The sequence below is a fragment of the Pseudorasbora parva genome, chromosome 21, assembly GCF_024679245.1.
Source record: "Pseudorasbora parva isolate DD20220531a chromosome 21, ASM2467924v1, whole genome shotgun sequence".
NCBI lineage: Eukaryota > Metazoa > Chordata > Actinopteri > Cypriniformes > Gobionidae > Pseudorasbora > Pseudorasbora parva.
Genome location: NC_090192.1, coordinates 36,471,289 through 36,483,376, shown reverse-complemented (window position 1 = coordinate 36,483,376; position 12,088 = coordinate 36,471,289). Strand labels below are relative to the sequence as shown.

Sequence of the window (12,088 nt, the reverse complement as noted above, 5' to 3'; positions counted from 1 at the left end):
TCCCGTGTGTATTGTTTACAGAACGCCACGGTGTCTTGGTGTGAAGCTTTAATCAGACTTGAGTCGTCTTCCATGGCAACATGGCGGCCGGCGCGTTTGTCACCTTCTTCGCCGCGCTCCCCAATATTGAGGCACTCTAACAGGTCCCATCCTGCCTGCTGCAACCTTCCTTTGTTCCAGCGCGTAAAATGTCTTGTAATTGTGCAGGGGATGTCCAGATGGCAGGCTGATCCCGGCGCTGATGGGATTAGAGCTCTTACCTCACGTCGGCCCATCTGTCCTCTCTAACTGGCTACGGCCTCACAGACGCCGACCGCTCGTCTTTATTGCATAAACCTAACAACATTACCGCCACTTGGTATGCAAATCAACCCGGAGCTGTAGGCCCAGACCGGAGGGGGTGTGCGTGCGCCGCAAGAGAGACTTTCTTTTCCTTGCTCTAAATGTCTTCCTACTCCTTTCGGTTTTGTGCATCACTATATTTACTTGCTTTGGCGGAATGAACACTAAATGGTTACCGTTTCGGGGAGTGTGTGCTTTTGGACCCGGGAGGAGGGGGTGTCGATTGTGTATGTTGTGTCTGGCTATGTGCAGATGGGGCCGTTTGGATCAGAGCGTGTTCGCGCCTGTGTGAATTTGTACATATGTTTCTGCATGGCGTATCTAAATGGCGCTAATGCAAAAGAAACCCTCCTATAGCGTGCGCTCGCCTCTTTCTCCTCCCCCAGGTTTCATTCTCCAGCTGTAAATAATGAAAGGGGCTCATGTGCTTGGAGAGCACAGCAACGGTGAGGGTCCGCTGGGCCATGCGAAGGGAATTACTTTAAGTTGAAGATCAGAAGGCAGAGTAAATTCACTGTCCGGGAAAATTCGCCTGAATTAGATGATTAGATAAAAGTGTGAGAGGACAGGAGAAACGGTAGGACCTCCCCGTGGCCGCTTTCGTGCTCTCTCGGCTTGCATTTATCACTTTCAAGAATGTGTTTCTAATCTAAACCACCCTGTATCTGCGCCGCAGACCTGGACTTGACCGTAAATATGGACGAATTTATATTTTACGACTATATATCCTGTACATGTGTGCTAGAGGCTCTTGAATGGAAAGAGATGACAGGTTGAACCTTTCTCTCATTTCCTTCTCAGCCAAATGATAAGTCTTAAACATTCTCTCGAGTTTAAAGGAGTGATTAAACGGCAAGTTCGGACACTCCGAAACTCTTTCGCTCCATTTTAACGACCCCCCGGTCACCCTTAAAGGGCCAGATATTAGATAGGTAGCTGTAATATTCACTACGGCCCAAATTTGCCATATGGGGCGGGTGAAACAGCAGGTAACTAAGTGGTGAGAGAAGGCCGGTGGGTGTTTAAGGAGGAGGTGAGCTTTTAAAACAGTCGGAAATTTAAAAGAGTTGTCAGGAATATCGCCGCCACTTGTTACAGTACTGTCAGAATTCACCACGAGAGGGAACGAGTTCATTTAAATCTGACCGGGACTATCATACGTGAGGCCTAATAATGGGTACGAAAGAACGTTTTTGATGGAAACTGTAAAATCGTATTTTATGAAACATACTTTTGTCCATGCACATCCTCTTCTAACAATAAAACCGCTGAAATCCGACCGCAGATCAACTATATGATGGTTGTAAACACAGTAATGGAAGCTTAGAAAAAGATTTATAATAAAACCAGGCTTTGAAGAAGGATAGCCTCGGCAGTGTTTGGGTTGGGCCATGTTTTTTTCTTTCTCTCTCTCTCTCTCTCTCAGTCTCACGGGACTCAGGCAGACGAGGGGAGAGGCCTCAACCTTCTTAATTGCTCTCCTAATTAAAGGCGGTTGCTAAGGAAAACACACCTACTATCAAGCAACTACAGCAGAGAGACAAACAAAACGTCAGCATACCAAACACTCGAGCGCTCAGGGCACAAACGTTCAATTACGCTACTTCTGTACTGCTTTTCACCGACGCTAATGCAAAAGGCAGAGAAACAGAAAACAAATATTTTTGCTGGGGTTTTTTGTCTCACACGAGTCGGAATTGGATGCGATTTCTCTTGCATCATTAAATATTACTGGAGCTTTGGTTGATATGGTAATTACGGACTGATTAAGACAAAGAAAATACTAATGTTATGTTTTTTAATGAGCAAAGATTATGTTCTGTTTTAATGCTTAGCCCAGAGATTTGAGTGCTGAAGTAGAGTGATCAAAACCAGCTCAGGCTAACAAAGCAGCAAAATCTGAATTTTACCCATCAGAGGACTTGCTTTATAAAGATTAGATCCAAGCCTGGATGATATCAGTTTTCTGCACTGAATTTAGAGGAATGTTCACATTAAAATGTATTCAATGTACTAGCGACGAATATTAGCCAGAATATTTAATATTAATGTGTTCATTAAATGCATGCACATATTTGTGGTCTGTGCTAAAATTTTGATTCAATTTGTGATCCAATTCCCTCAGACACAGCTTTCAGAATGACAAAAATGTGGCCCAAAATCATTCATAAAAAATATCCAAACCTATATTTCTTTTTTAAATAACTGCAATAACATCAGTAATAATAGTAACAATCAATTAGTGATGAATTAAGCAGTTAGAAACATCATGAAAGCTCTGAAATGCTTTTTCAGCAAACAGAGAAAGCATGAATATTCTCTAAAAGATGAACTAGCCATGTTTCCTCTAAAGTTTCACTACCATGTTTCGTGGATGAGCGAAAAGAGGCAATGTGAATGACTAAAAGAATGTGAGCTAAAAATGAGAAAAGGGGAAAGGCAGGAAAACAGAGGGTGAAAGTGAGAGAAGCTCTGCAAATAATAGTGTTATGGGAAATGTGCCTACCATTCTCCAGATAAGGAGTGGCCGTACCTTCTGAGGGGTCTAGGCGGCGGGCTCTTCTGCCGTGTTTTGAGTTGTTGTGGACAAACATGTTGTCCGACACGGCCAACACGTGACCGTCCACATTAACTGTTGTCGATACAACGACCTGTGAAGAAAACGTAAAGATTGTTTGAAGGCATGTTCAGTCTCTACATTGGGCCTGTGTGAAGAAGATCATAGAGATGCATTGCTTCACATTACTTCTCTTGGTATGAACAGACCTTTAAAACTAAATTAATTGTTCGCAATTCAAATAATATTGAATATATTAAATATTATAAACTAAAAAAAACAATGTTCCAAATAATGAAGTAATAACTGCTGTATTCATGCTTAAACTTTATGTGAAAAACCTTCAACTAATCAATCAATCAATCAATCAGTCAATCAATCAAGTTACAATTTAAAAAAAAATCAAAGAGTTTGGTATGATAAAGTTATATATAATATTTCTGTCACTGTCAAATCGATTAATCACATATAACAAAAATGTTTATATATATATATATATATATATATATATATATATATATATATATATATATATATATATACATACAAATATATATATATACAAACATATATATATATATATATATACATACAAATATATATATATACAAACATATATATATATATATATATATACATACAAACATATATATATACAAACATATATATATATATATATATATATATATATATATATATATATATATATATATATATATATATATATATATATATATATATATATATATATATATATACATTGACACACACACACACACACACACACACATCACTTTTACTTCAAACCCACTAAATCCCAGGCTCAGCCCATTCAGAATTACCGGTAAATGACAAAAATGTCAGTCGGATTTAGAGGGTTTTGTGTAAAAAAAACGTATGTTAGCTGCGATTTATCATGATTAATCGATTTGCCAGCACTAGTTATTTCACATGTCTTACCATAAATATGAAGTCAATATAACAGACTCTACTTAAACTTAGAATCGACTCCATTCAACTGAAAGGATCATTTGGCATCCAAAAAATATCAGGCCTTTTTTTGACCAGAGGCCTTTTTGAGCACTTAAAGGCCAGAAGAGGGACACTTCTGAGGGATTCTGCGGGGTCTTTATCAGAAACCGCTGCTCTTTTTTTGCAGCTTGCTCTTTGTTGTGGGTCTTATTTGCGAGAAAACGAACACAAAAAGCCTTTTTGGCCTGTGGTGTCGACTCAACATGAGAGCAGGTCTCTCAGTTAGCGGATGAACCCGGTGCGCCTCTGATCAGTAGGGTCCTTTGGACACGGACGCACACGCGCCACACGGCTTTGTTTGTTTGACTTCTCTCCTCCGTACCAGCAAGGCTTTATTTTGAATGCTGACAACCGTGCGACCACTCCACACCTTCGAAACAATAACCGCAAACACATTTGCCTCGCTAAGCGCTAGAGCTTGAACCTGTGCCCATTGTTTGTTTTCCAAGCCAAGCAGGAGGGAGCGAAACAAGGGAAAAGTTGCTCGTTTTTGCAGTCTTACTGGGTTTGGTGGAACAACTCCCTGTGGGCTTTACATTATTAAAACAATAAGTTATATCACTCCATTCTGAAAAAAGAGACTGTTTTCACACCTTAAGCAACTAAAGATGACTTGCGCGGTTCAATACGCTCCGTGTAAGCTGGAACGCCGTCTGACTGTTAATGACCCCGTCTGAATCCGAACAGGCTGCCGTTAGCTACGGATCAATTCAGCTTAGAGAGTTCCAAATAAACACGTTCACTTAAAATAATAAGATAATAAAGTGTGCATGCATTCGACATGTTTCCAAATGGGTCTTGAAATTCCTCAATACCCATTCTAAAACGTTTGTCCTTCTCCAAAAATGGAGTACACTAATTTTGGGTGTCGAACAGGAAATCATATTAGGTTAATGAAGGTGAAAAATGTTTAACATTGTCTTGTTCCTATAGTCCTCGGCTGCAATAGGTCTCGTATTTCTTTCTCCAAATGAACCGCCGTGCAGGAATCGACTCTATATAAAGCGCATTTAATTTCTCGTTTGAAGAATATAATTAACCTTTGTAAGAAGGAGAGCTTCTTTTTTCCTATTTAAAGGAGACACTTGGGCGGTTAGAAGAGTGCGTGTGTTAGATAAAGGACGAGAGGCTTGTCTGGGAAGAACCAGCCAAGCCCTTGTCAATCAAAGAAGGGCCTCCATTTTGAAGCGCTCTGGCTTTTTTTTTTTTAACAAAAAGCTACAATTAGTGTTTAATCTGCCACTTAAGGTGAACAGAAAGAAGTGGAGAGTCTCTCATCTGCTCCATCATCCATTAGCAGCCACTCAAACGGCCCACAGATCGCTAGCTCACCCTATTACATTGATCTATAGATTTATTGATTAGCTGTTTTATCTTATTAGTCACAGCTTGAGTAAGAGCCGTTATGGAGAAGGGTGGCAGACCCTCAAAAGAAAAAAAAAGAGAATTTGAGAAGAGCCCCTGTGGTAGCAGATGAGGGGGTTTTCTTTGTTTATGTTGATCTGTTTACTAAAGAGGGCTGCCCATACAGTTGCATTGAGAGAATGAGGGTCGTTTAGCATCTGAATGAGGGACGGGGTTTGAGGGGGGTGGGCTGTCGTGTTGTGGGGGGTCTGAGGTGGAAGTGGAGCAGATACAATCTGGGATATTCCCTCTGTCACGTTCACAGTCAAGAGTCACAGTAAGGATGATACTTGAGGCCTGTTCACAACAAATAAGATGCTTTAAAATATTCACAAAATTATGTTTTGCCTCTTAGATAAAATGTTTGGATGCTGAAATGAAGTATTAAGCAGAAAAAACGTTCATAAAATTGGGGGGGGGGGGGTGAAAATTGTCCAAAAAAAATGGGATTCTTTGATGAATAGAACGTTCAAAAGAACAGCATTTATCTGAAATAAAAAGGTTTTATAACATTGTACTACTATTTAAATATTTTTGGTCTGTAAGATTTTTATTGTATTTATTTCTTTGGGAAAGAACTTAAAGAAATGAATACATTCATTTAGCAGGGATGCATTAAATTGATCAAGTGACAGTATAGACATTTATAATGTTGCAAAAGCTTTATATTTCAGATAAATGCTGTTCTTTTGAACTTTCTATTCATCAAAGAATCCTAAAAAAAAAAAACACAACTGTTTCAACATTAATAATAATCATAAATGGTTCTTGAGCAGTAAATCATCATAGTAGAATGATTTCTGAAGGATCATCTGAAAAGTCAGCTTTGATCACAGGAATAAATTACACTTTAAAATATATTCAAATAGAAAACATTTATTTTATATTTTAATAATATTTCATAATATTAAAGTTTTTATTTTTGTATATCTAATAACATAAATGCAGCCTTGGTGATCAGACTAGACTTCTTTAAAAACATAAAAAACCTTACCGTTATTTTATTTATCATTATTATTGTATTGTTTATATATATATATATATATATATATATATATATATATATATACATTTAAAATATTTTTTTTTATTTTATTTTTTATTTAAAAAAGTAAAATATTTTAAAAACCTAAAAGAACCAAAAACTGACGGCTTAATATTTGCAAGATACTTTAAATTAGTTTCAGATTCTCTGTACTGCCAAAAACTAAAAACAACAGGCATGGTGTGAATAAGCCTCTAGATAATATTCTGCTCTCTTAGCTGAGTTCAAGACAGGAAAAATAGAGAAATAAGAGAGGAAATGGCAGGAAAAAAAAGAAGGAAAATGGAATGGCAAATGGGGGAAGACAGGGACCCCGAAAGCATGACCTTGCCATGAGATCATGGAGAAAGGAACATGAGTGAAATTTATTCTGGAGGTGGCATTTAGTTTAGCAGAGCAGAGTTGAAGGGTTAGCGCTGGAGGAGAGGTGTCTTGCTAATGGACTCCACTCACAGACTGACAGCCATCACAGGTTTGGGTCATTTGTCTCACAGGCGGCTTTTGGTTGGAATTGTCTGTTGATTGTGATTTTTTTTAAGTGATGCTGTCATAAGCTCTCCCCTCAGGGCTTTTTAAATTATTTAGAATGTAAACACCAGAGCGTGGATAGTAGAAGGGAACGATTGGGTTGTGAAGGGTGATGTTTCCTTAAAGGAAGTTTTGTGGAGATATGAACAGATTCCACAGGTAACCGCTGATGAAGAAGAGAGAATGATGAATGAACAGAAAGGAGTGCTCTTTGGGGATCGAGTAGTATTAGTATGTCTCTCCACACACAAACACACACACACACACCAGGTGCTGAGGCAGAGGAAGTGTAAATAGGCTGAAAACCCAGACATGCTGTTATAGCGAAAGAAAGAGAGGTCCAGTGACTTTATTGTGGGGAGGCACATCCGCAGTGACGGATGTTTCTTTTACTCGCCGTGCAGACAGAAAGGACACTTCCTCTCACGCCGGCTCTGACCTTCTGCTCTGGACGCATGGATCAATATCAGTGAAGACACTTGACGTCCCAAAGCATGAAAAATGAAAGTTGTGCAAGCGGCTGCACCACTGCTGCCTGCTCAACAATACATCTATATAACCACAAGTATATAAACACACATCCTCACAGGCAGCACTGGGTTAAGCGGAGCTGTCACACACACACACACACACACGTAATGAAGTCCAAGGCTACGGCCTTTCTGTGTACTGTATCTAGTAACGTATCTGTGATTGGATGATACCAGATAGATACAGATGTACATAAATAAATGAAAGTGGTCTAGATATATACATTTGTGGAGTATAATGCACATCATGTATAGAGGAACAATAGATACGATAGATCCTGAAGGTTTATTTGTGTGTGCGTGTGTGTGTGTGTGTAACGTTTGGAATGTGCTTGAGCAGAATTGCAGAATCGAAGCATCTCTGGAGGAGACAGCTCTGGCCTTCGACCGGGTCAAGGCAGCCCGTTTAAATATATCCACAAAGTAATACACCATACAGCAACCCCAGCGAGCAGCCTGTTTTCACATTAGAGAGAGAGAGAGTGTGTGTGTGTGTGTGTGTGTGTGTGTGTGTGTGTGTGTGTGTGTGTGTGTGTGTGTGTGTGTGTGTGTGTGTGTGTGTGTGTGTGTGTGTGGAGAAAAAAAGAAAACATTACCTGGAATCTGCGCATGTCCCGTGGGTTTCCTGCATTCTTCAGGCAGTTCTGATTACACTTGAGGAAGAATTTCAAAAAGAACCTGCGAGAGAAGACAAAGAGAGGGAAAACTCCACGTTAGACAATCAATCCAGCGCAAAACCCGCACGGAACAAATCGATAGCACGAAATACAGCTGTAGACTTCATAGCAGAGCGAGTCCGGGATGTCCACGCACAACACGACTAGCACAAAAGCGCGATCAAACCGACAGCTGGATTCACCTTGTTTCTAGATAATTCCCCTCAGAGTAATGATCATTAGTGTTTTGTTCCTCACCCTCCCACGACCTCCCTGTCTCTCTGTTTATCTGTTTTTCAGTCTGTCCGTGTGGCTGACGCATCCAAATCCCACAGTTCCCCACAGAACCCATCTGCCCGTCACTGACAGGAAGTCAGTTAATATTCCGCCCCCCTCTTTCCTCCCCTGCTCTACCCTGTAATTAAGGCTTAACGTGCTCAATGGGGAGGTAAACCAGCACACCTGAGCCCTGCTCATCACAGACGAGGACCGGCGAACGGGGTAGGAGACCTAACGAGGTGAGAGCGGCCCGCAAACTTACAGTCCTGTTAGACAATTAGACACACCCCGCTACCGGGACAACAGCACCCGGTAATTATTGCGCAAATTACTAACTGCATAATCTGTTCGGCAAATGTCATGTGTGAGCGAGAGTCAGGGAAGGTCCCGTCGGACGGGCCCTCGCACAAGCGCACCTCAAGAACCACAACCTGGTGTTTTTAAGAGGTAAAGAGACCCTTCAAGAGTCCTTCAAGAGAGGTGTTGAGATGGAAGAGGGGCTTTAGGGAAGAGGAAGTTGAACGCTCGTACAGATGGTACCACACTCCTTGTATCACAGGAAGCGATTTGTTTAAGAGGAAGACCACTTGTAGGACGGATAGATAGATGCCTGACCTATTAGAGTGAACTGACTTAGCATAAAAATAGGGACTGTGGTTTCTCCAGCAAGTGGGAAATTTGTCTTCGTATATGGATGTCCATGTCGACCAATATTTACCTCAGCCCTCCAACCCTTGAGAGGCCGGACGCACTTCGTAAAGGTCTCTCGTTCTCTCGCTTTCCTGCATGCTGCGATGTCATGCATTGCAGATCGTGCTCGGTGTTGAGTTAACACATGTATTTCACTAGGTAAACAGTGTGTGTATGCAGGATGAAGTCTCATTCGGACTCTCCGATGGGACCTCAAGCCAAGTAATATATCACTGTGTGAAATGACATCTGCAACCCTGAACACCCTCCACTTCCAATTCTCATTTATATACAGTCACCCTTTCCTCCCGACAGAGAGGGAATGTTTAGGATTGAGACAGATTGAGGAAAAGTAGGAGAAAGGCGAGGCAAGGGCCCCGAAGGTGGCCTTGGTAGTTTCAGAACATTTTTAGTGACTGCCGTCAATAAAAAGCGAATTTCAGCATTGCTGGGGTGGGCGTAAAGAAAGATGGCAGTCATAACAGCCAGAAGAGGCCAAAAAACATCAGAGCATTAGCTTTAATTGTGTACAGTGTGTGTATGGTAGTTGTTGGACAGGCCATTATCAGAATGAGTATTACGAGCTGTAATTCGCGGCCCCTGTCTTTATTTCCCTATAGAGCTGTAATGTTTCACAGCAGGTATCGGAGTAAATCAAGCCTGAAATATAGCCTTTATTTACCTCTCTCATCCGCTATCTCTCTCTCTCGCTCTCTCACTTGTTTTTTTTTTTTTCCTACTCTATAGCCGCAAACAAATCGCTTCACACACATGTACACAGGTGGACACACTTGCGCTAACTCAAAGATTATTGCGAAGCACACATTCAGAGGTTTGAAAGTGAGATGGACTGCATCAATTTCAATAGATACAGCAAAAAACATGAAAACTATAAAACATGGAAGGCATTTACCCTTATAATGTAGAGACTACTGTAAAAAAAAAAAAAAAATATATATATATATATATATATATATATATATATATATATATATATATATATATATATATATATATATATATATATTCATCTTATATATTAAGTACATATAAACATATTTATGTTTTTATTACAGTAAATATAATCGTCAATAGAGCAATGATTTGAGAGGCAAAATTGCTTTACAATTATTTTCACTGAATAAATATTATTGCTTAATATTATTTTTTTACGCACAAATCTAACCACATTTTGTGACCAATCTTATTATCTCACACAAGATAATAAGATCTCCGGCAATTTCCTGTCATTCTATTGATATTCTAATTCACTAATACCATAACCAAACACATTTACAATTAATGTCAAAGAAAATCATTAAAAGTATTATTAACGAAATGGCAGGGTATTATCACCAACAGGCTAATGCGCAAAAGTGTTCAAAAACACACACTCTCTCATTAAGACCGTGTTCAGTGGCAGCGCGTGTTCGCTCGGGGTCTGTTTACCTCCGAGTTTGATTAAGTGAATTTCCACAGCTTTCTGAACACAATGATATTCGGCTGCTGTCCACAACAGCACTGTAATTTCGTCTGAATTAGAGCCGTTTCACTTCTGCATGGGGATTGAGCAAATTAGTCCTTTGTGAAAAGGCAAGCAATTACGGCCACACGGTTCTCTCTCCTTTTTGCTCTCTCTAAATGGCTCCAGAACTTTGCCGTGATGTTCGCGACCGTCGGAAATAAAGAAGGCAGTTAAATAGTCATTTAATGGAATATCAAGGAGAACGCAGCATTAGATGCTGGCAACGGAGAGCAAGGAAGGGAAGGAAAAATTAACTGCAATTATGTTTGATTAAAGCTATCCTTCTCAATAATCAGCATTTGTGACAGGACACAGGACTCTGGTGGCCTATGGATGCCATGGAGATGTTGAGCAATATTAAGGCCAATAAAGGGATATTAGCATAGCTAATTATGGAAGAGCTGTAGCAGCGAAAGGGGGCCTCTGTGTATTGTAACGTGCAAAATAATTGGCCGAGGCAGTTATCAATTACACAAGACACGAATTTGGTTTGTCAGAGAGTGAAAAAAGCAAAGCAGACGTGTTTAATTTCACATCAGAGACCTTCTTCCCTCGCTTTTGTTCTTCACCGGAGGCGTTCGACTTCTAGCTTCCACTGCAACTTGTCGACAAATCTGTGATAAAATGATCTGGCCGGCCGGCGCAGAGTAATTAATACAACCTGTCCTTCACCGCTCTTTCTGACCAGAGGGGCTGAATCCTTATGATGGTGGCGGACGAGTGTATGAGAGAGAGAGAGAGAGAGAGAGAGAGAGAGAGAGAGAGAGAGAGAGAAGACGGGGGGCTTGTCGTTTGAAAGGACTTTGGCTTCACAGGCTGAGGTAATTGAGAGGAAAAAAGGGGTACGTTTCAAGCACATCAGCTCAATAACAGCCCTTAGCTCTTATCTTAACCCAAACCATCATTGGATCGTTTTCCTGCCCTCATTCAAAGGAGAAGCCCCCCTCCGTCCTCTCCTTCACACTAATCCCACTTCATTCAGCACAAAAGACGCAAAAACAAATAAATGCAGGGGGCGATGCTTCTGTCCCATAACCCCCGTCATAATTGCTGGTAAGGTTACTCTTTCCGAGCCTCCATCATCTTGATCTCTCAAATTCAGTGCGCACTGCGCTTTTAAAAGCAGTGGCAGGCTAAATTGGTTCTCGGTTGAAAAATTGGAGGAGAGTATAACAGCTCTTTCATAGCTCAGATGTTGTTGAAGTATCAATTTTGTCTCAGAAATGTCTCCTAGAACTAATGGAGAAGTGACAACGAGACAGGATAGAGCATCACTGGAAACAAAGAAGAATTTACTTCTGAAAGGAAACTGCTAGTACATTTCACAAATAAAATACAACTTGCAAGTAACGCATTGAATTAAACATAATTCTTCAGGTAAAACAAACATAAGAATCACTTTTTACAGGTGCATACAAATAATGCGAAAAGCAGAACTATGGTTATTTGGTCATTTTGGAATTTGAATTGTATGAGAAAAAGTTCAGATTTTGGACTGCA

General features: G+C 40.2%; 1 protein-coding gene across 9 annotated transcripts in view; it reads right to left on the bottom strand.

The window, feature by feature from the left end:
• ebf3a (EBF transcription factor 3a) overlaps positions 1-12,088 on the bottom strand; it is a 96,626-nt gene that overhangs the window by 29,921 nt on the left and 54,617 nt on the right. For all 9 annotated transcript variants that reach the window (XM_067429249.1, XM_067429250.1, XM_067429254.1 and 6 more), the window contains exons 7-8: positions 8,035-8,116; positions 2,876-2,993 (exon numbers count right to left, since the gene is read on the bottom strand). In XM_067429249.1, the coding sequence (XP_067285350.1) occupies positions 2,876-2,993; positions 8,035-8,116 (200 nt within the window). The remainder of the gene's footprint in view (positions 1-2,875; positions 2,994-8,034; positions 8,117-12,088) is intronic.